Below are 21645 nucleotides of genomic sequence, written 5' to 3' on the forward strand. Positions count from 1 at the left end.
CGTAGTTTGGGGACCACTGCTCTATACAGTTCTTGTAGTTATTGTGTGTGTATGTGTGCATGCTGTATGCAGTTCTGTCTTCTTTTTTTTCTTCTCATCTTAACTTATGTAATCAATTGAGAAAGTTTCATGGTGATATCTATTATTTACATGTTTTACCCAATTCACTTAGTGTCTCACCTTAATTATCTTATTATGCAAATTGACCAAAGTGCAACTTTTAGCAACTAAGTTGGCCTATAGATTTCTGCAATACAACTTTAGGGTACTCGACATTTCTGGGTTCAAGAAAATGCAACTACAGTAGACTATGAGCATACAGTAGGGCTAGGCCTAATGCTAGCACCCAGATGCAACCTTCACAGTGCGCATGCGCAAGGAAACCACTTGGTGTAGAAACCAGGACTGACATAACACCGCCGGTACTGCTATGGTACTGAATCGCTGGTGGCCAGCCAGTAGCGAGTTGTGACAGCGAGGGCATACTGATTGTAGCAGGTAAGTTAACGTAGGCTACATATTGCTATGCTGTTGTTATTTATTTTCTGTTTTTAATACGTCAGGCCGTGTTTGTAATTAGAAAGTAGGACTCTGCTTCTTCATGTACAGTGAACTAACGCTAGCTACCTTGGTTAGCTTCTTTGCTAGGCCAAACAGGAGTTTGGTAACGTGACATTGCAAGTTAACGTCAGTGTCATCAAGGAACGATTTATATAATGCACCTAACTTTAGGCTATGTTAAGTTATTACAACTTAGTTAACATTGGTTCATTTGTAGGTGTCTGTTACAAACGTGTACCATTTACTGTTGTAGTAATGGGCATCTTTTTACTGAATGGAAGATTGCATGTCTGCGGGCACAAGTGTAGCCAATGAGATATGTCTTAAGAGTATGTGGGTGTGTTATTAATGTTGAGAGATACAATGTGAAATGCCGTACAGTGGCAGAGTCAGGTGTGTGGTTGTGCAACAGGTAAAATGTAATGGTGACTAAGCACAAGCGAAGACTTTTCCCTTACTAATGCACATTATGCGTCACACTACTCGATGTATTTGTATTAGCCATGTCAAGCAGTCCTGCACTACTCATGCGGCTGATGGCCTCGGCCTACTCAGTGGCCGAGAAATCTGGAGCCATCGCAAGGAGAGTGATGCAGAGCGGAGACCTGGGCATAGTTGAAAAGGTGGGAAAGAAACTACATGTAGATGTGGAATCAATGTCTTTTCCACAATCAAACTACATATCTATTCATTGTGACACTATGTAACATGTGAGGCTAAAATGACATTAGTGACACTTTCTCATGTGTAGACAGGAGCCAATGATCTGCAGACTGCAGCCGATAGGCTGGTCCAAAAGAGCATTTGCGCTTCATTGTCCCACAGCTTTCCAAAGCTCACCATCATTGGAGAAGAGGTATCCGTCTCAGTGTCCTTATTTCTTAATTCAAAGATTTATTAAATGGACCTGTAGCTCAGGTGTGTGTATGTGTGACCATGCTGTTTGCCTAACTGCAGGACCTGCCCGTAGAGACAGTAGAGGAGGACCTGATGGAGACCAAACAAGCGGAGGAGGTCTTGCTGAAGCCCTGCCCACCAGAGTACAGCAGTCTGAAGGAGGAGGAGGTGAGGAGGACAAAGTCTACTCTCGGAAATTGTCTGATGGCTTAGACATTACACTGTGAAGCAGACATATCAGGATTAGAGGGTTTGGCTGGGGAAATATTTTGTCCATCCATACCTGAGAAAGTAATCAACTAAAGTATTACTGTATACAGTACATGTTCCCACAGCTGACACTTGTCATTAATCCAATTTCACAGTGTGAGAAATAACTGTAGACCGACCACCCTAACTGTACATTATTGTACACCCACCGTTGACATGACATACTTAGAACACTTGCATAGTTTATTGGTTGTTCAGTTTGGTTGATCAGCGTTTTCATTTGTGCGTTTGCCTGTTGAAAGCTTGTCGTGTGGGTTGATCCACTTGATGGCACCAAGGAATACACAGAAGGTAAGATATATATATATATAAGATAATGTTTTTCATGCAGCTTACATTCATTTCAGTTCAAATCTCAAATTAGCTGACTTTCAGTAATGCTTACAGCATCTGATTTATCACACTTGCTCTGTAGTGTCTTGGTTTATTTCCATGGTTGATTCTTTAGTTGAATGATACCACTGACCTAAGAGAGTAACAGAATTAAATGCACCCACTGACCTGTAACAGTTATAGATCGGTATGCACCATACAGACCTTGGGACTGGTAAAAAGTGCCGCTTTTATCAGTGGGCTTTAAAGCTAGTGGTGGTGTGGTGTGATGGTGCTGATTTATTTATAGCTGTCTCATTTCCACTTTGCCTTAAACCCCTCTGCGTATTGTAACCATGTGCTTCCACACTGTCTCCCTCCTTTCTGCTCTCTCCATCTCACCTGCTTTATTTCTTTCTTCATTTTCTTTCTCGTTCTTCCTGTGCTGTTTTTGCTGTAGCCGCGAGTTAACTGTTCAGCTCCACTCACAGACAGAAGGTCGACTCAGGCTCCGAGCGTCAGCTGTTGGCCACCGCACTCCGTAGGCTCAGGATGGAAGGGTGGGGCAGTGGGGGGTTACTGGGATGATTCAGGTGCAGAGAGATCAGGAAGTCAGAGACACTTGAGGAAAGTCACTTATCTTTGAATCAGCTAGCACTTAAAGTGATGACTGATGAGGCATTTTGCTAAGCTAATACACCTTGTAACTGTGTGTAATGCTTTTGGGGTACAGGAAGGATACGGATTACTGTGCGGTCTTGTGTGAACAGATTATGTTGATGTTTCGATTCAGGGCTGCTTGACCATGTTACAGTATTGATTGGAATCGCATATGGTGGCAAAGCCATAGCAGGAGTTATCAACCAGCCCTTCTTCAACTACCAGGTATGAGATTTCATGGAGTTGGCATTCTTATCAACCTTTCCTGTCTTTAACACCAACAGCTAACAAAACCATTAATGTACTGTTCAGTTCAAGGAAATGAATTAGATCTGTAAGAGTAAAAAAAAAACACTGGCTCAGATCAACCACCACCTTCACAGGGCCTTGGTTGTCTGGAATAACCGATGTGGACTTGACCTCATCTTTTCTTAGTCTTTGCTGGTTGAACTCACCTCTTCTCTGTCCCCTTAGCTGGGTTCAGGGGCGGTCTTGGGCAGGACGATGTGGGGCGTCCTGGGTCTGGGAGCTTTCGGCTTCCAGCTGCAGGAGGTTCCAGATGGCCAGCGCATCGTCACCACCACGCGTTCCCACAGCAACAAACTGGTGACTGACTGCGTAGCAGCCATGGAGCCGCACAGCGTCATCAAAGTGGGAGGGGCAGGAAACAAGGTGGGTGGAGCTATAATTTCAGATTCCAATCTCAGCTTCTAACCCCTCCAGCAACTAAGCTGATTGCACCCAAGTAGACAAAAACTAATGGAATTCTTGATTCATTCTGCTTATTCTAAGGAAGCCATTTATCAAACTATAAGATCAGAACTAAGATAAATACATACCAACGCGTGGGCTTGTGTGTGGTTTACTGTTTGTTTTAATAGATTGTCCAGCTTGTGGAAGGGAAGGCCTCAGCCTATGTGTTTGCCAGCCCAGGCTGTAAGAAGTGGGATACCTGTGGACCTGAAGCCATCCTGCAGGCAGTGGGTGGTAAGGTTCCATCCCGGTTCCGATATTCACAAAGATGACAGAGTGTGCAGTTTGTGATGTTGAAAAGGCATTTTTGAATGTGATGTTCCGAGTCATTAATCTTTGGGATTTCTTGTGTACAGTCATCATAAGCTGAAACTCCATCTGCTAAGTGTTAATTAGTGAATTATTAAGAAAAAGCATTACTATGCATGGGCAAGTATTAAATATATAGTGTGAACATTGCTATTGTTAAAGTGCAGATCATTTACAATGGCCATCTGTCCTTTCCCCAGGCAAGCTGACTGACATGCATGGGAATGCATACTGCTATGACGCCAACGTCAAACACATGAATTCAGCTGGTGTGTTGGCCACTCTGAGAAACCACGAGTACTACCTCAGCAGGGTACCACAGTCTGTCAAACAGGCATTGTCTTAAAGATGAAGGCATTCTGGGACATGTAGTTTTAAACTCCATCATGTGCCTTCCTGGTGAAGGATAAAGCTACACCTTAAATGTCACTACCTTTTTGTCAGATTTTGATACTTCACCTTGATATCAACAGTGATTTCAACATACATGAGGCAGCTGATAGAATTTTTGCCATGTGATAATGTTGCTAATGATTAATTGACTAATGAATTCCACTCATCTTTGCCATAGCTCGTATTTTATGTCATTAAAAGGACCAAAGTTATATTATACATTCTGGAGTCTCACTTTCTTTTGACACTGTTGAATAATATGAGTATTCCCCTCAGAAAAATCTGAATTATCCCTGCCTGTACAAAAGACACGGGACTGAGTTGACAGCACAGTTCCATTTATTCCACTCAAAGAGTCTGAAACAAACTGGTACAAATTTCAAAACTGACCCTTTTTTTTTCTTAATTTTTTGTCATTTAAAACACTTTTACATTTCCTGACCAGGAAGTGTTAGGTTTAATAGAGTAAAACAAGGCATACGGCAAAATCTAAATTTAAAGCCTGAAAAAGACCTTACGAGACGGACGATGCTTTCTTTTTCACGGGCACAAATGTGCGTGGAGACTGAAGGATTGACAGTGGAGACCGAAGGCTGAAGAGGACATGCAGACCAAAACATCTAACCCAGAAACAGTCTTATCCCTTTCCATATGTACACCTGGGCCGTGAACCTCAAACCAGCTCACAAAGACGAGTATAGTCCAGTCACTTTTGGTTCTAGTCTAGCATTTGATGTCCATCATCAACGATATGAATACTCTATGGTCTTTGGATTTCCTTTAGTGGAGGTGAGGTCTGAGGGAAAATTAGAATGAATTAAAGTTTGACGTTGATCATTGCGTTGAACAGAATTTCATAAATTGATGTCTCAACATCAAACTGAGTGGTCAGGTTGCTTTTCCTCATAAACTTGGTCCTCATTAAATATTTTGATGATTCCCTCTAAATGCCAGCAGAGGCTCAATAGAAGCCACTAGGTGGCAGGACTGTCCTGCCTGAATACTGGCGGCTGTTACGGCAACCTCGCACATACACCCCCATCTTAGCTCATTCCACACAAGTGCACATGTACACCCATTTTAACATATCTAACTCTAACTGAGGGGGACACAAGCGCCAATCTGCTGTCCACCTGTTCTGTGTTTTTGTGAGAAAGCAACAGCACGCACTCTCAATTCATATAAGCACGATAACACGAGATTAGGAAGCCAAGTACTTGTGCCTCCTAAGGTCTACATTTTAGTGATTCTGGTGTCACAAATCATCTTCAGCCTTGGCCTCCACAGTGCATTCACCTTGACAGACTGCCACGGGCACAGGAGCAAGCCCTGAACGCACCCCTCGGGTGGGGAGGAGCAATAGAGAGGGGGGCCTGCGGTGAGCTGCAGGGAGGTCAACTCCAGTCTGACTGACCTATGCACTTTGTCAACACCCTTCCGCCCTGGAATCTCTTGCCAGTGTGAACGCACAGGCTTAAAACAAAACGACACACATACGGATGAGTGACAACTACGTTCTTTTTTTTTTTGTTTTGTATGTTTTGTTTGTTTTCTTTAGTTTTGTTTAGCTGTTGTTAAGGGTGAATGGTTATGGTTCTCATGAGTGGTTTGGTATATATGTACACTTGGTTCTTTTTCACCGTCTCGGGAGCTGAATGGTAACACATCTCTGGAGGAGAGATAACATTCTTGAGTCTGGGGGCGGCGGGGGTCTGCAGGGACCAGGAGGGGGGTTTGGGGGGCGGGGGTGGGTACCTTAAGGACCAGGGCTTAAAGAGCCCACGGCCAATGAGAGATAGAACACGCATGGAGCTAATGCAGAGATGTACCCACTGGCTGGTGGGGGTTCTTGCCCCTTTCCGAATGGGGAGGAAAGAGAAATATATCCATTTGGAAGGAAGTGACATTTTAAATACAGTCTAGGATTCTGAACTATCCTCACCGGAGCCCCTACCCCTCCCCTTCACACAGGCATTTACGCATACACACACACACACACACACACACTTTCAACTCTTTTCTTCAATTGAAGGCAGGAAAGTATCCTTTCCACAAACACACACACCATCATCCTCATGTGCACAAACAGTCACACACACTATTTTATCAGATATTGCTGCACCTTGTAACCATAGAGGGTAGAGCACGACACATCTTATGGCAAAAACCAGTCACTTTCTATGGATCCCTTAAAAATGACCAACCAACAAGCAAAGGAACAGCCACATTAGTCACAGCAAATTTCTCGCTTTTATATGTACATAAGAAAGTGATGTGGAGTGTGTGTGAGTCGGAGTGTGTGTGTTTGTGCGTCTGTGTGTGTCTGTCTGTGGGCTTGTGTCTGTGGGCGTGTGTCTGTGGGGTGTGTGTGTGTGGAGGGGGCTGTATGCACTTCCCTCAGCGAGACAGGAGAGAAAGAGAGAAAGAGAGGAGGTGGGGTGGGGTAGGTGCAGTGGAGCTGTGGTGCCCCTGGGGTAGATGGGGGTGTTAAGGTGGGGGCCTGGGGGGGCGGGTAGCTGTTTGACGGCCCAGGCGCTCACCTCTTCTTGGGGGCCTGAGCCGTGCGTGGGGGGGTAACTGGCCGACCCGAGTTCACACCCCCGTACTGATATTTCGCTTTCTTCTCCGAAGGCTTCAAAATCTGAGACACAGAGAGAGAGAGAGAGAGAGAGAGAGAGAGAGAGAGAGAGAGAGAGAGAGAGAGAGAGAGAGAGAGAGAGATGCAGTGAAATAAATAAATCCCGGGAAAGAGACTGAAAGGGATGAGTGCCATGTCTATGACAGACACAAGTCGACTTGTTCACATAAATGACTGGGTTCATAAACTGTTCATGTGTCTGTGTCTGTGTGTGTGTGTGTGTGTGTGTGTGTGTGTGTGTGTGTGTGTTAGAGAGAGATACCTGGAAAGAGCACATGAGCGACTCGTCCACACTCATCATCCCTCCGGCGTTGTCAAACTCCCCGCAGTAGTTGGGAGCCGAGAACAGCGTCACCAGCTGTCGCTTGGCAAAGAACTCATATCCATCCTCCACCACCTGACACAAACAAAAACAAACACAAACACAAGCATGGCCCGTTAATCTTGACTCTGTGCCATCACTACTCTGACTCGAGGCCACTAATCACAGTAATAGTCAGAGTGAGCATCTTAAAGTTCACCTCAGCTGAACAGCGCAGTAGGGACACTCAAATCCATCAGAATTAGGAGACACAGGGTGCATTTTATCACAATTACTTCCCATCATTATTAATCACTGTTTATCCGTGTTATTTACATAGTATCTACACACTGTTTAGTATGGATGCACTAAGAGATGCCCAGATTAAAATGTAGACATACTGTATCCCACAAAAAAAAGGAGTGGAAATTCAAGGATTCAAGGTAGCTTTATTGTCATTCCTACATTTTCACACAGGAGCGAAATAAATCTAAATAAAAATAGTAAAACAATTAAAGATGGGTAAAACAAATATAAGACACAAAAAAAACCAAATGCATCATCCTATCTAAGAATCTCTACCGTTGCAGTATGCGCAGTGAATGACAGCAGTGTTCAGGGTGTTCAAAGTCGATGAATAAGTTCATGACTAAAGTGTGGCCATTTTTCCTTTTTCCTTGCGTTTGTACAGACACGACATACCTGATGTGCTCTGCAGATGAGGTCCAGGTCATGCCGGTTGAGAAACTTGCTGACCACATCGGCACCGAAGGTGAAGGACACGCCGCGGTCGTTTTCGCCCCAGCCCTGCACGTCCTTGTCCGGGTCTGACCACAGCAGGTCACACAGCAGCCCTGACGACGCATGCGTACACACACCCACAGAATTGAAAAGCTGAACAGCCCAAAAACAGTTCATGATATCAGCACATACCCTTACTGCTAGTGTGTTCAAACTCTCAAGCAAAGAGAGGGAGAAGAATGAAAATGAGCAGTAACAATTACACATTACATTTACACAGCGCTTTAACAAAGAGATGATTGAAAATATAAATCGTGTTTATGGGGTTTTTATGTGTGCTCAGTGGTGTACCTGTGTCTGGTACATCTGTAGGCCTCATGATGCGACGGATCTGCTCCATGGACTGGAGGTCAGGAGAGAGGCCTGCAGACAGTGGGGGGGGGACAGTGGGATCAGACCCCCAGACGGGGAGAGAGCACACACGCACACACACACACGACCATACACAACCAGTGATGCAGACATGCACACAGCCACACAGATGGCCCCACAGACAACATTCCACACACAGATAGGAACACAAACACACAGATGAAACCACAGACTTGGCAGACAGCCAAGGCTGATAGATAGACAGATAGACAGGCAGATGGTCTGGCAGATAGCCAGCCAGACTAAACACTCACCTCCATGACAGCAGAAGATCTTCTCATCGATGATGGCAGCAATGGGCAGGCAGTTGAAGCAGTCTGTGAAGGTCTTCCACAGTTTGATATTGAACCTGCGCTTGCCTGCATATTTTTTGAGATAAAGCAATAACACATGTTATGGTCCACAGAAGTATTTATGTGTGTGTGTGTGTGTGTGTGTGTGTTCCTAAGATTCATACAAATGATATATCTTGTCTAGACAAAGATATACTCTGAGCTTCCACTCCACAGTGGTGATGAGACTGGGTTGGGACAAGTTGTTAAGTAATGTCTCATTACATCATTTATCATTTCACTGTCTCTGAATCATTCTCTATTAGTCAGCAAAGGGGGTAGGATTCTTCATAGAACTGCAATATAAGAATTAAACTTAATCGACTAATATTTCCTTTCACTTACATATGTACTACTGCTTTACTACTTTTTAGTACTGTTTTACTAATGTACACAGCCTAATGTTTTCACTACTGTTTTACTGCTACACTATTTTTCATGCTATATTAGCACACATGATCAATGGCTGCGGTCAGGCTTCTGCTACAATACTGAATGAATGAATGAATGGCTATAACCCTATTACCTCAACCTGTTCTTGCACTGAAATAGTTTATTTTACCTAGGGCTGTCAATCGATTAAAAAAATTAATCTAATTAATTACATACTCTGTGATTAATTAATCTAAATTAATCGCATATATAATTTTTGCTGAGAAAGTATTTTAAATATTTAAATTCAAATGAATCATTGAATTATCAGCATTAGTGACATTAAAGTTCAAAAACTTTTTATTATTATTTTCACTGTCATTGCCATAATAATCTATGATATGACCTAATATGCTGAGGAAATAAATTCAAAAGTGCTTCGGGAAGAAGTTTTTTTCACATCCAAGGCATTTCCTTCCACAGATATAACCTAGGGGACACAATGAAAATAAATGAACACTCCCCTCAATGTCAACACTATTTCTTTCCATTGATGTGCGACTTTAGAGTTGACAAACTCCGGTGATATGCAAATTCCTTGCTGCAGACATTGCAGAGGACTTTATTTTAATCAACACTTTATTTTTGACTATTTTAACACCATCAGGCGGTTTTAAAGTAAATGGTCCAATCAATGATCTAGGCAGCACATTTTCTTCTCTCTCCTTCATTTTATAGTAATGGTTACTAACTAGAACGGCTCGGGGTCAAAGGTCATACGGAATCGATTAATCTGCGTTATTTTTTTTTTTAATCAGTTATTTTTTCTCAAATTAATTAATCGAAATTAATCAGTTATTTTGAAAGCCCTAATTTTACCTTGTCTATATTATACTTTACTCTCCTATTTGTCCATATTATTTATATCTTGCACTTTTGGACTAATGTTGGACTACTTTTTGCACCTTCACCATGACACTCACTCTCTTGAGCACCTTGCCATGCACACATAACTAAAGGACTATGGTTGGACTACTTTTGCACCTTCACCATGACACTCACTCCCTTTAGCACCTTACTAGTCCGGGCCCTGTCACTACAAGCATCTTATGCTTGATCACCCTCAAGCACATTGGACTTTCTTAATTTAATTTATATAGTGTATTTAGTATTTAGTTGTGTTAGTTTTCTTATCTTTCTTATCGTCTACTGTCTTTATTGTACAGTGGAGTTTAGTTATATGTTTATACTTATACTTATGTTTACATTTCTGCTGTAAGTGCATGTTGTGTGTGATGTCTGTATGCTACTGAGACCCTTGAATTTCCCCATGGGGATCAATAAAGTATCTATCTATCTATCTATCTATCTATCTATCTATCTATCTATCTATTGTAGGATGTTCTAAAGAGAGAACATATTTGGAACATCCCTGGAATCCCTTTTAGAAGGAATCCCTTTTGGAATCCCTTTTAGAAGAATTAGAACAGGCAATAAAAGGCCCGCTCTGTAACTCACTCTAGTCATTTCTTCACCGATTTCTCACTTCTGTTTTTGCATTTTTCTCCACGGGTGCATATTTCACAACAGTCTCTTGGGTCTTTTCGCTGGCTCTGCCATTATGAGAGTGTGTGTGTGTGTGTGTGTGTGTGTGTGTGTGTGTGTGTGTGTGTGTGTGTGTGTACACTCACACTCATCATAAAAGCCGTAGATGCGGTTGATGGAAGCACACTCGTGGTTGCCGCGCAGCAGGAAGAAGTTCTCGGGGTACTTGATCTTGTAGGCCAGCAGCAGGCAGATGGTCTCCAGCGACTGCTTTCCTCGGTCCACGTAGTCGCCCAGGAACAGGTAGTTGGCCTCAGGTGGGAAGCCCCCATATTCAAAGAGTCGCAGAAGGTCTGTGTACTGCCCATGGATGTCCCCTTTATCGAGAGGAGAGACAGAACACAAAATTAGATTGAGAGAGAGAGAGGGAGGGAGGTGAGAGAGAGAGAGAGAGGGAGGGAGAGAGAGAGAGAGGGAGGTGAGAGAGAGAGGGAGAGAGGTGAGAGAGAGGGAGAGAGAGAGGCAGGTGAGAGAGAGAGGAAGAGAGATTAAGAGAAGGGAGCGGGCCCTGATGTCTGATTGCGGTCCTTGCGGCTCTGATGAGGGTCTTGTTCTACAGACTCTCTTGGGGGCGGGGAGGCCATTTATATCCCAGTGTTCCACTTTTTGCCCTACACACCAGGCACCTCCCCCAGACACACACACACACACACACTCTTACACACCAGCACTCCCCACACACACACACACACTTAGACACACCAGGCACCCCCACCACCCCACACACACACACAACCACGTTCACACACCATCCTCCTCCTCCTCCTCCCCTCCATGAGCATTAGCCTGCACAGAATTCTGGGAGGACAGGGTGAAGGGAGAGGCCTGTCAGAGCTGGACTAATCACTGACCCCCCCACAGCACCAAGGACAAGCCGACTGCACAGCACAGACAACTCGGCAAAATGACTACAGTAATGAGAAAGCATTTGTTATCCAACAGGAGGGTGCCCATCCTTCGTTAAAAGCTGAAAAGGAGGTGAATAATATCATTTAACCTCCAACATTTCAATTCACATCGATAGTCTGGCGTTATAATTTATTTGCCTCGGGTATTACTGTGGAGTGGGTATTTAGTTTTTAGTGGCAGGCTAACACATACTGATGACTTGCGCTAGCCTAAAGGCCTATTCACACCAAGAAACAATAACGATAACTATAACCATAACGATAAAAGCGTTCACACTGAACAGCGATAAACAAAGTCTCTCCTTGTGTTAATGAATGTGGCGGTTAAAATTCTATGGGTTCTGATTGGCTATTAGCTTTTTATCGTTCTGAAAATCGCTCTGAACGTGATTCCCAATGATATCGTTCTTCATGTCGTTATCATTTATGTGTGAACGTCGTAATTCATATTAACGAGAACAATATTTATTTATAGTTATCGTTATCGTTTTTGTTGTGAATGGGCCTTTACACCTGCAAACTCTGCAACTAGAAGGACTGGATAAAACGTGTTGAAAACGGTCTCCACTCATGAATATCACACTTGCTAACTTGGAAATGAGGTCCTACAGGTATGTCCAAAATCCTGAACCACCCCTTAAAAGCGATGGTTCGGAGTAATTTCACCCTAGGGTCCTTTGCACCATGACCCGAGCCAAACACCCTCCCAGAACCTGTTTTCCCTTGGTCGAACCCTGGTCGAGTAGCGCTTTTAGAAACTAAACAGAGTTTCTGCAGGTGTAATGGAACCAACTTTTATCTCGTAAATTACCCCACTAATAATGCCCTGAATGGTACGAAACTTACTCATAAAACGAGGCATTGAAAAGTTTGTAGGTACACCAGAAGTTTATTTAAATAACACTTGCCTGATGGATGGTACTATCTGCTACTATACCGCTGCGTCGACGTTACTTTTGTGAGTTGGGAAAAGCCCGTAAAAGTCCTGGCATGGTGCAAAGGACCCTAGGGTGAAATTACTCCGAACCATTGCTTTAAGTAATTGTTAAGGTAGCCTAAAGTACTCTAGGTGTCTGAGGTGAAAAAAGACGCTGGCATGCCTTTCTCACCAGTGAATCATGTTTGGTCCAATTCAGATCTTCAGAAATATGAACACCAAGATATTTAAAACTCTCTACCCTTTCCACCTGAGTCATTGATCTGGAGTGGTTGGTAAACTTTCTGCTGATCACGCCTGAAATCTATAAACATCTCCTTAGTCTTGGTAACATTTAGGAGTAGGGGTTGTTGTCTTGGCACCAGTTTGAAATGGCTTCATTGTCCAGTCAGGTGCTTTGGACTTCAGCAAATCCTCATTTTTTTTAGACTCACTTTGACAGGAGGCTCACAACACTGGAGCACCATTGAGTGAGAGCAGCTAGCGTGTGCTCTGATCGCTGGTCTCCGCCGTGCTGCTCCGGGGTCCTGCTCCCACCCACAGGCGCAGAGCGAGGCAGCTTTTAAGCCCACAACCGGCTGTTTCAAGGGCAGCCAGGCAGGTTCTGTAGCCAGGCAGCCGATCACTCGCTCACAGGCAGGCAGGCTCCCACACACGCATACCCACACATACACACTCACTCACACAGCCACATACAAGATACACACACACACAGCCACATACAGGATACTCTTACATATATACACACACATTCAGTCACAAACATACATGTACACAAAATCACAAATAACACACACACACACACACACACAATTACAAATAAGACACACATACATACGACCTACACACACAAAATCCAAAATAAAACACACATACATACACAACCACACACACAACCATACACAACCATGGCACACATACCCACATACACAGTGCTTGCTGGGCTGCAAGGTGAAGTACCGGGCTCCTGCCGATTTTGTTTATGGAGCCGCAGAGCTGCGGAGACAGCAGTGCACATAAGCACTTGGACGTCTCTGGAATATGCCAATTTAGTTTAATGGGAGCTGCTGACAACAAAGTACATCAGTGGAATTTTACACTTGGTCATTTTAATTGCCAATAAACCTGACAGGGAAGGCAAGAAACCAGGCTGACCAACAGAAACCGAGAGACAGGGAGGGGAGATAGACAACGCGTGTTGGGGGGCCGTAATAAAATGGCTTGTTCTAGACATCATGTTCAGGAGGATAATCGTTAAGATAATTATGGCCCATAAGGTTAATAGAGCTCATAAAATGCATTACACACACACGGGTCAGGCTGAGGCCAGGATAAGTTTAAAGAGTGAAAGGACTTCTGCCAGCTGGCAAACAGCTGTACTGCTCCAGCGACAATCTGCAGGTGTGATACCGTCTGATTCATCCAGGTGCCACTGCCAGACGTCACACAAGGATATATAAGTATATATACTTTTTTGATCCCGTGAGGGAAATTTGGTCTCTGCATTTAACCCAATCGGTGAATTAGTGAAACACAAACAGCACACAGTGAACACACAGTGAGGTGAAGCACACACTAATCCCGGCGCAGTGAGCTGCCTGCTTCAACGGCGGCGCTCGGGGAGCAGTGAGGGGTTAGGTGCCTTGCTCAAGGGCACTTCACCCACTGGTCGGGGCTCGGCAACCCTCCGGTTACAAGTCCAGAGTGCTAACCAGTGGGCCACGGCTGCCCAGGATGCTGAATGCACACTGCAGTTCATTGCCTGTTGATGGGTATGTAGGCAGTAGGGTGTAAAGGTCAAGGGGGCAGGCGAATTCCCGGAAGTTGAACCACCCATGGAGCCGTGGTTATCAACTCTCTGCTAACCCCATAGAACGCCCATTCATTTGGGATTTTTTGGAAATCCTATAACTTCATATAACATATATCCTGTGCTGACATTGTAGCTTCTGTATTATTTACATGAACAATAGAAGGCAAAACAGGCTCAACTACCTAAATGCGTAACGTTGGGTTCCATTAAGAAGAATAGTTAGCATGTCTGGTTGTAGAGAAGCTAACTTTTGACGTAATTTGACGCAATTATGCCTGCGTCTTTCTGTCGCACAGTAGGGAAACAACTGTATTGTTTGGATAAGAAGCTAAGTCCAGCCAGCACGGAAACTCATGAACAAAGCTATGTAGCCTACAATACCATTGTATGTTAAGGTAAAGCATTACATAGAGGCAAGTAAACCTAATAAAAAAACGGCACTAACGTTAATCATTTCAGAGGTTTTCGATGGATTGACTGTAGGTCGGAAAAGTGGAGACGATTAGGCTATAACTTTTTTGTTTTGTTTTACCATGATTGTGTTTGAAGATGATCATGTCTGGTAGTTTCAACATTAACACGACTTGATATCACTTGTGAGGATGATATTAATAATAATACATAAATAAATGTTTAACTTTGATGACTTTGAAGGTGAAGGAAGTGTGAGAAGAATTTCTGTGTGAACCATCCATCATACGAGTTACAAGATTTAGTTCGATGGCTAATTGCTCACAAAGTTGCTAATGGCTCACAAAGTTAAGTGCGAGTCTGCGCAGTACAATGGCAAGCCAACTGAAAAAACGTTCAATTTGCGTCAGTGCCCTCCCATTGAAAACGACGGAGTCTGTTCATCCATTTCTTTTACTGTCTATGGTAAAGGTACATGTATTCCTACCGAACCGTTTAGGTACAGGGTGTTAGGTTCAATACAGATGTGTACCAAATGTATTTAGAGGGAGAGGTTTTTTGTTTTCCGAGGTTTTGTTTTAGTTCCCAAACAAACATATTAGCCTAAATGGCGGATCATATGTCAGTTTAGTCAATTAACGTCAAAAAACATTGGACACCTTTTTAAAATACTAATCCCATTGCGTATCAGCAATATTGTCAGTGAATGTCAGGTTAGCCGTACCTACAGGTTTACTGTACCGAAAATAAACCGAATCGTGACTTCAAAACCGATGTACACACTGAACTTTGATTTTTGTGTACCCTGACACCCCTAGTAGGCAGTGAGCAAAAAGTAGGCTAAGTGATGTGTGGGCATTAATGTATGCATCTATATGCATGAGTATCTATATATAGCGGCATAGTTTTATGGTGACATATGGTACCATTTTGATGTTTGCTATTTGTCTTTACGTATAAGATGTATGAGAGGTGTTTATGTGTATGACAGATAGGGTTGGGTATCGTTTGGGTTTTATCCGATACCGGTGCTAAATCGATACTTTTAAAACGGTGCCTGAACTGGTACTTTGTCTTTAAAATAAAATGGTCTAACGCATGAATTGCTTTTTATTGATAAGACAAATTGGAACATGGAATTGAACTGTTATATTTAATTTACTATCAATATCTCATTGCTTCTACGCATAATACATTTAAATGTTAAAGCAGCTTGCCATGGATGCACACACAATGGTAAGCTCTGCTTTCAAGTTTATACAGTGTAGGCGACTTGCCATAAGGTATGTTAAAACCGCCTGCCATGGAACTGCCCGGTCATGGACAACGGCATTTGTAAGCAACCTAATCAAGTTCATTCAGTGTGTTCCCAAATTCTTTAAAGACATTTAATGGTGTTTTCCCCCATAACACGCAATAATTTTAAACATGTTACATAATATGCCAGTGTTGAAGTGTTTAGATTCCCAGCGCTAGGCATTTTAACAGCAACTATGCGCTAACAGGCTACCCCAGGCTACCCCAATGCAGAGGTATGTAACTACATACGGTATTTCTGTTTTTGCAAGCTAACTTTTAGCATGATCTTCATATTCATTGTGATGCTATATGGGCCTCATGCACATGAAAGATTAATGTCATGTCATTATGTTGTTTGGAACACACCGTGAAATAAAGTTTTCACATTACAACTTTGCTGATAACATTTTAAATAAATGCCAGTTAGCACATTAGCAACATTATTGTGTAAAGTATACTGTTGATGTTGTTTCATAGTCTTTTGCTTGTGTGTAGTTAGGCCTACTGCTAGATTTTGACAGGAGCTCGTGATATTGGCTAGCCTACTTGGCATGGGGTCATGCAAGCTGTCAAACACTATCCACTAGCCTGGTGCACCCCTCTGCTTTAAGCTTATACAGTACATCTAGTGTTTATGTTAACTAACTGTATCTGGATGTGTTGCTATCAGAGCAAGACGTTAGAGATGGTGCATGACGTGTGTAGTGATGCCTCGTATTTAAAAAATAAAAAAAAACACGTGAGATTTAAGTGGCACTGAAATGAGGCACCGAAATCCACATTGTTATTCGATGTAGTTACTACCGTTTGCGTCGGCACCGGTGCCATATTAGAACCGTGTTTCGGTGCCCAACCCTAATGACAGAGGTGGGGGTGTCTGCACACTCACCACAGATCTTGAGCGGTGCCTCAAGCTCCAGCAGAATGGGCTGGCTCAGGAAGATCTCGCGGGACTTGATGCAGAGCCCACGTACCTCCGCCTCCGTCATCTGCACAATCTTTCCCGGCCTGCATCCTCGCACTGAGAAAGGGAGAGAGAGAGAGAGAGAGAGAGAGAGATGAGATGAGAGAGAAAGTTCAGAGAGAGAGTGAGTTCAGGGATAGAGGAAGAGAAGGAGAGAGAGAGGTGTTAATCCTTCTCACCATATTCCCCTGTCTCTGAGCTGTAAGCCTTGGCAACACTCTGCTGTGGAATCTCATCTTGGGTGAGTGAGTGAGTGAGTGAGTGAGTGAGTGTGTGTGTGTGTGTGTGTGTGTGTGTGTGTGTGTGTGTGTGTGTGTGTGTGTGTGTGTGTGTGTGTGAGTGAGTGAGTGAGTGAGTGAGTGAGTGAGTGACAGAGAGAGAGAGAGAGAGACAAGAGAGGGGAAAAGAAGCGAGAGCTCTACTCAAACAGAAGGCTTGCCCCTGGACACACCACTAGTTTGCACAATATCAAACACCTCTGTCTCCCCGTGGACTGCCTTCAGCAGTCTTCAGGTTAAAGTGGACTGGACTGGACTGGACTGGACTGGACTGGACTGGACAGGAGGCGCTCCAGGATCCAGCCCTCTCCCCTCTCCGTTCCGTCAGCTACTGCAGCAGCGGTGGCCTCCTTCGCATAGGGACGGTTTTCAGGGGGAGTGTTGGGCCAGCTGAAGACACTTAGCCTACATTCCAAAAATGAGCAGCGCTAACACGTGTCTGGTCGCAGAGAAGACGGATCGGAGGATCACCTGAAGCGCCGGACGGACCCGCTCGTCATCACCACCACCACCACCTCTCCAATCAGGCCAGCCACATCAAAAGCAGGTCGATGGCACTATTCACGGAGCGGCGGAGTGCCACGCACACAATTGAGAGCACTGAACTGGGTCTGGGTTAGGCTTCAAAATAACAGTAAACACACAAGCGAATAAACAACACACAAATACTACATCGCTTTAACACATCACAACCAAACACACGTGTTACAGGTTGAGGTGAAGCGTACGTAATCACCAAATCAGGGGTACTTGGTGACCTTTGAACTATTAGACTCAAATCCTAGGCTACAGTGAATAGTGGAGGTGAGTACACTGCAGGGGCACTGAGGTTGTGTTTCAAATCTCCTTTAGGTGTACTGGTGTGGGCCGGAAAGAGTCCTCTGTACAAAACAGAAAACGTAGTAAGATCCGATTCAGATCATGATGTAAGCTAACTCAACCGTGAGAGTAACTCAGCTGTCAACACACTTTTGAGAAATCAGGCAAATTTTTAAATGCCCTACCTGTTCAGACAACCACAAGCCTGCTTAGAGCAATGCATTCACGGGTTTTGTGGCATACTACCAACCAGTCCCACAGGTCAAGAGCGAGTTCATCACTCTCTCTACCTGCCTGCTCTAAGGGAAAGGGTCAAATATCGATATCGGCCTTCAGAATCCAATATCGGTCGGGCTCTGCTATGTAGAGCTTAAAGGGAATTCTGGCGATTTTTCACATAGATCTGAAGGCTCATGAACATGCCCCCAGTTTAGTGCTGTAGTTGCCTGGTAAGCTAGGTAAAACCAATTGTTTTTGATTGAGCCCGACAGTACTCTGTGACATCAAGAAACCGAGATCTATGTGAAAAATCGCTGGATTTGGATTCACTGGATAACTCACAAGGACGATTTCATCAATGCCAGCTAAAAGCAGCAGTGTGCAGCAGATTACACTATAACTAGGCCTGGCAATGCCCAGAATCTCAATTTCCCAAAGCTGTACCTTTTAAATAGCAACCAGCACTGACTCCCACACAGACACAGACCTCAGGCAACTAAAATAAGAAGAGTGAACCGTTGCACTCCTGCCAAGGCTGACTGTCTCCCATAACAACAACATGTGTGCATCACACACAAAAAAGGTCAACACTTTAACCTATCCAAGGACACTCTCCCTTGCACACATCTATGCATATTCTCATGCTTCACATTTCATGCCATGAATACACAGTGAGAAAAGAAGAGTATGGAGGGACAGAGAAAGAGAGGTGGGGAAGACACAGAGAGAGAGAGAGAGAGAGAGAGAGAGAGAGAGAGAGCTAGTAGGGCAGGTGGCTGCCACTGCTGTGCTTATATTTTGTCCCAAGTGGGACAAAGAGAGTCATGTGCACTGTAGACGAGCAAGTGGATTTAAGTGGTCTCCTATTCACGGTCACTCATTGTCTTTCTTGCTTTTCATTCCTATTTCTATCATTATCTCTCTCGCTCCCACACACACGCACCCTTATTGTCTTCATAATACTATGCCAACTTCAACGTGTTAATATCTTAACACATTTTCGACACATAAAAAAGAGGGGGTCGGACGGCACACAGCACTTCGAAAGCAAGCACTCGTTAAAATCATTTTACTATGCTACACGGAATTAATGCTATCAAGACTTTAAAGTGAGTTGTCATTGTGTATCTAACACAATGTGCAAGCTCGCTGTGTCTTCACAAGAGGAAACATAACATGTGTAGCTGCTGACAGGCTTAGACAACATCTTTACCAACAGAATGAAACCATAACTCTTGTGATGGACAGGACAATGTTATTTACCGAGACGTTTGATCGTGCACAGAATAACAATGTGCGACGATAGGAAGAACTGGTGGCGGGCAAGGCCGCCTCCATCACAGCGTACATTGCTGAGCTAGTCGCGGGTAGAAACCATAGCAGCAACCTGCAGCACACAACGCTGCAAATTATTATGTGGGGGTGTGTTCGCAAGCTCCCGCTACGGTTCCTGACCCGACCTGAAGCAGCTCACAATTTGGTATTTCTTGATATTGAAAAACAAATGTTAATCCAAACAATGTGTTAACTCATACACTAGGTCAGTGTCAAGCTCATAATCGAAATGACACCCACTGTATCTAAAGCAAGCTTGGGCTACGAAACGACTGCCTGATTGCATCCAAAACATCTGACAAAAAACAGACAGAGCTGCTGGCTTGACGACAACGATAACGTTAACAGTTAGCTAGCTAGCATGATGGCTGGGTAACCCAGAACGCAGCCTACTAAAACGAACAAGCTAATGTTACATAAATATTTTAGACAGTTCGTCGAAAACGTGGTTACTATTTTGTTGTAAGTATGTTTTTTGTTTAGGCAAAACAAAATATTGTGACGCTACAAAGCTAATCAGCCAGCCACAGGCTAACAAACTGTACTTTGACCACATCTATCGTTAGCTAACAAAAATAGAACTGGCAGACAAGCTAACGTTACTTGCGTGTCTAATAACGTCGACTGTCTATACAAGTCATTTTTATGGTGATACAGACTATAACAACGTTTCAGCCAAGAAAAAATTGCCACACGTTGTTAATACAAGGTACATTACCTTCCAAGAGTCGGGAGATGATGCTGTCAACGTTAAGCTCACCCTCCGCCATCTTCTGAGAAGAACTGTGAAGAATCGCGATTCTCTTGCTCACAGCCAGAGGGCGACAGTGATATTACAGGACAGACGTTAGTAAATCACCTCCATAGTCGTCTCTTTAGCCTATATTTATGAAATTTTACAAGAGATATAATAGGCATAGCTATGTGGGCTACTTTTAGTGTGTGTGTGTGTGTGTGTGTGTGTGTGTGTGTGTGTGTCAAATTTCGAAAACCGCCTATCACATTCACATCAGCCTATCAGCATGGGTATTCAACTGGGACAATTACAGCTTATAAAAAATTAACAAACAGGCCATTTTCATTGACAGTTATCAAATTTCCCTTTCAAAGGATTCAGTTTGGATTTCATGTTTCCTTGGCTTCCTCAATTAATTGTTCTGGGGAGTTATAACCTATAAGTTAAGACCAGTCCAAAGGCGTAAACTAGCCTACAAAGTGGTTTTATGTGACAATACTGTTTTATATTTTATATTACTATATTATTTAGGCCTATATTGTAAATATAATATATAAATTATATAAGTGGCATTTGACAAACTTTACAGGAGAGCCAAAACAAAATTTTGACCACACTTCACTCAACTGTATTTATTAACCTTCAACCACAGCATTGCAACCACATACATACTTTTATGAGTAAGTACTTAAGTGAACATATTATGGCATATTAACACGATGAACATATTCTAAAACCTTGTAAAATCTGGAAAATATGGCAAAAACATCAAATACGCCTTTTTGGCACCAAACATTTCCAATTCTTCTAAAGAAAAATAGGGTGTATCTGCTGATCAATGCAGAAATTATTGGTCAAAACACTGGTTAAAAACACTCTAACTTCATAACTTTTCATTTTATTCAAAATACTGTATACAAAGTAATTTCATTTTGTCATTTCAAACTGTTTAACATTTAATTTCTAACAGCTTAATTTCAATTCTCATTCATGAGTTCACATTCATTCATGTCAAACAGTTTAATTTAATGTTTTATTCATGAGTTCGCATTAATATATTTCATTTCAAACAGTTTAACATTTAATTTCAAACAGTTTAATTTCAGTTCTCTTGTTTATTACGCATTTCACTTTTTAGTTCACTTATCTGATCACTCACTGCCCACTGTCAGTGTTATAGAACTCTGCATAACAGTGAGGAATACTCCCATTGGTCCACAGGTGAGCAGGTCTTTTTTCTTTAAGGCACTGATCTCTGGAGGACTTTCATACATTGAGCTGGGGTGTGTGGTTCTGGTGCCTCTGGTGTTGTTGCCTGTTGTGCCACCGTCAGTTTTCGGAAGGTTGGGG

At 43.2% G+C, this 21645-nt stretch overlaps 2 protein-coding genes across 4 annotated transcripts; one reads left to right on the forward strand and one right to left on the reverse strand.

Annotated features, from left to right (window-relative positions):
* Positions 1–46: 46 nt before the first annotated feature.
* Positions 47–4374, forward strand: bpnt1 (bisphosphate nucleotidase 1). Of its 3 annotated transcripts, XM_048250146.1 has the most exons (10): positions 47–498; positions 1063–1184; positions 1313–1417; positions 1519–1626; positions 1971–2019; positions 2613–2633; positions 2834–2925; positions 3175–3372; positions 3582–3687; positions 3963–4374. In XM_048250146.1, the coding sequence occupies exons 2-10, from the start codon at positions 1065–1067 to the stop codon at positions 4106–4108; spliced, it is 945 nt and encodes a 314-aa protein (XP_048106103.1). In that variant the 5' UTR covers positions 47–498; positions 1063–1064; the 3' UTR covers positions 4109–4374. The 3 variants fall into 3 exon arrangements, with proteins under 3 accessions (XP_048106103.1, XP_048106105.1, XP_048106104.1); XM_048250148.1 differs by lacking the exon at positions 2613–2633 and having other exon boundaries at positions 49–498; XM_048250147.1 differs by lacking the exon at positions 47–498 and having other exon boundaries at positions 512–1184.
* A 2012-nt stretch (positions 4375–6386) lies between these two features.
* LOC125299065 (serine/threonine-protein phosphatase PP1-beta catalytic subunit-like) lies at positions 6387–20413 on the reverse strand. The gene is made up of 8 exons (XM_048250145.1): positions 20278–20413; positions 16834–16965; positions 10663–10893; positions 8522–8626; positions 8187–8258; positions 7797–7948; positions 7056–7190; positions 6387–6796 (listed from the first exon to the last, which is right to left on the reverse strand). Exons 1-8 carry the CDS (start codon positions 20327–20329, stop codon positions 6692–6694), a joined length of 984 nt encoding a protein of 327 aa, XP_048106102.1. The 5' UTR covers positions 20330–20413; the 3' UTR covers positions 6387–6691.
* Positions 20414–21645: the final 1232 nt, after the last annotated feature.

This window comes from Alosa alosa, chromosome 8 (assembly GCF_017589495.1).
Source record: "Alosa alosa isolate M-15738 ecotype Scorff River chromosome 8, AALO_Geno_1.1, whole genome shotgun sequence".
Classification (NCBI taxonomy): domain Eukaryota; kingdom Metazoa; phylum Chordata; class Actinopteri; order Clupeiformes; family Clupeidae; genus Alosa; species Alosa alosa.

What these genes read in the sequence shown, in the direction of transcription:
- LOC125299065 (XM_048250145.1), bottom strand. Translation starts at nt 20,329, where the DNA reads ATGGCGGAGGGTGAGCTTAACGTTGACAGCATCATCTCCCGACTCTTG. An exon ending in CTACGGCTTTTATGATGAGT is followed by an intron (nt 8,627 to 10,662) that starts GTGAGTGTACAC and finishes AAAAATATGCAG; the next exon opens with GCAAGCGCAGGTTCAATATC. An exon ending in GATCTTCTGCTGTCATGGAG is followed by an intron (nt 8,259 to 8,521) that starts GTGAGTGTTTAG and finishes CACTGTCTGCAG; the next exon opens with GCCTCTCTCCTGACCTCCAG.
- bpnt1 (XM_048250146.1), top strand. Translation starts at nt 1,065, where the DNA reads ATGTCAAGCAGTCCTGCACTACTCATGCGGCTGATGGCCTCGGCCTAC. An exon ending in TGGGAGGGGCAGGAAACAAG is followed by an intron (nt 3,373 to 3,581) that starts GTGGGTGGAGCT and finishes TTGTTTTAATAG; the next exon opens with ATTGTCCAGCTTGTGGAAGG. An exon ending in CATCCTGCAGGCAGTGGGTG is followed by an intron (nt 3,688 to 3,962) that starts GTAAGGTTCCAT and finishes TCCTTTCCCCAG; the next exon opens with GCAAGCTGACTGACATGCAT.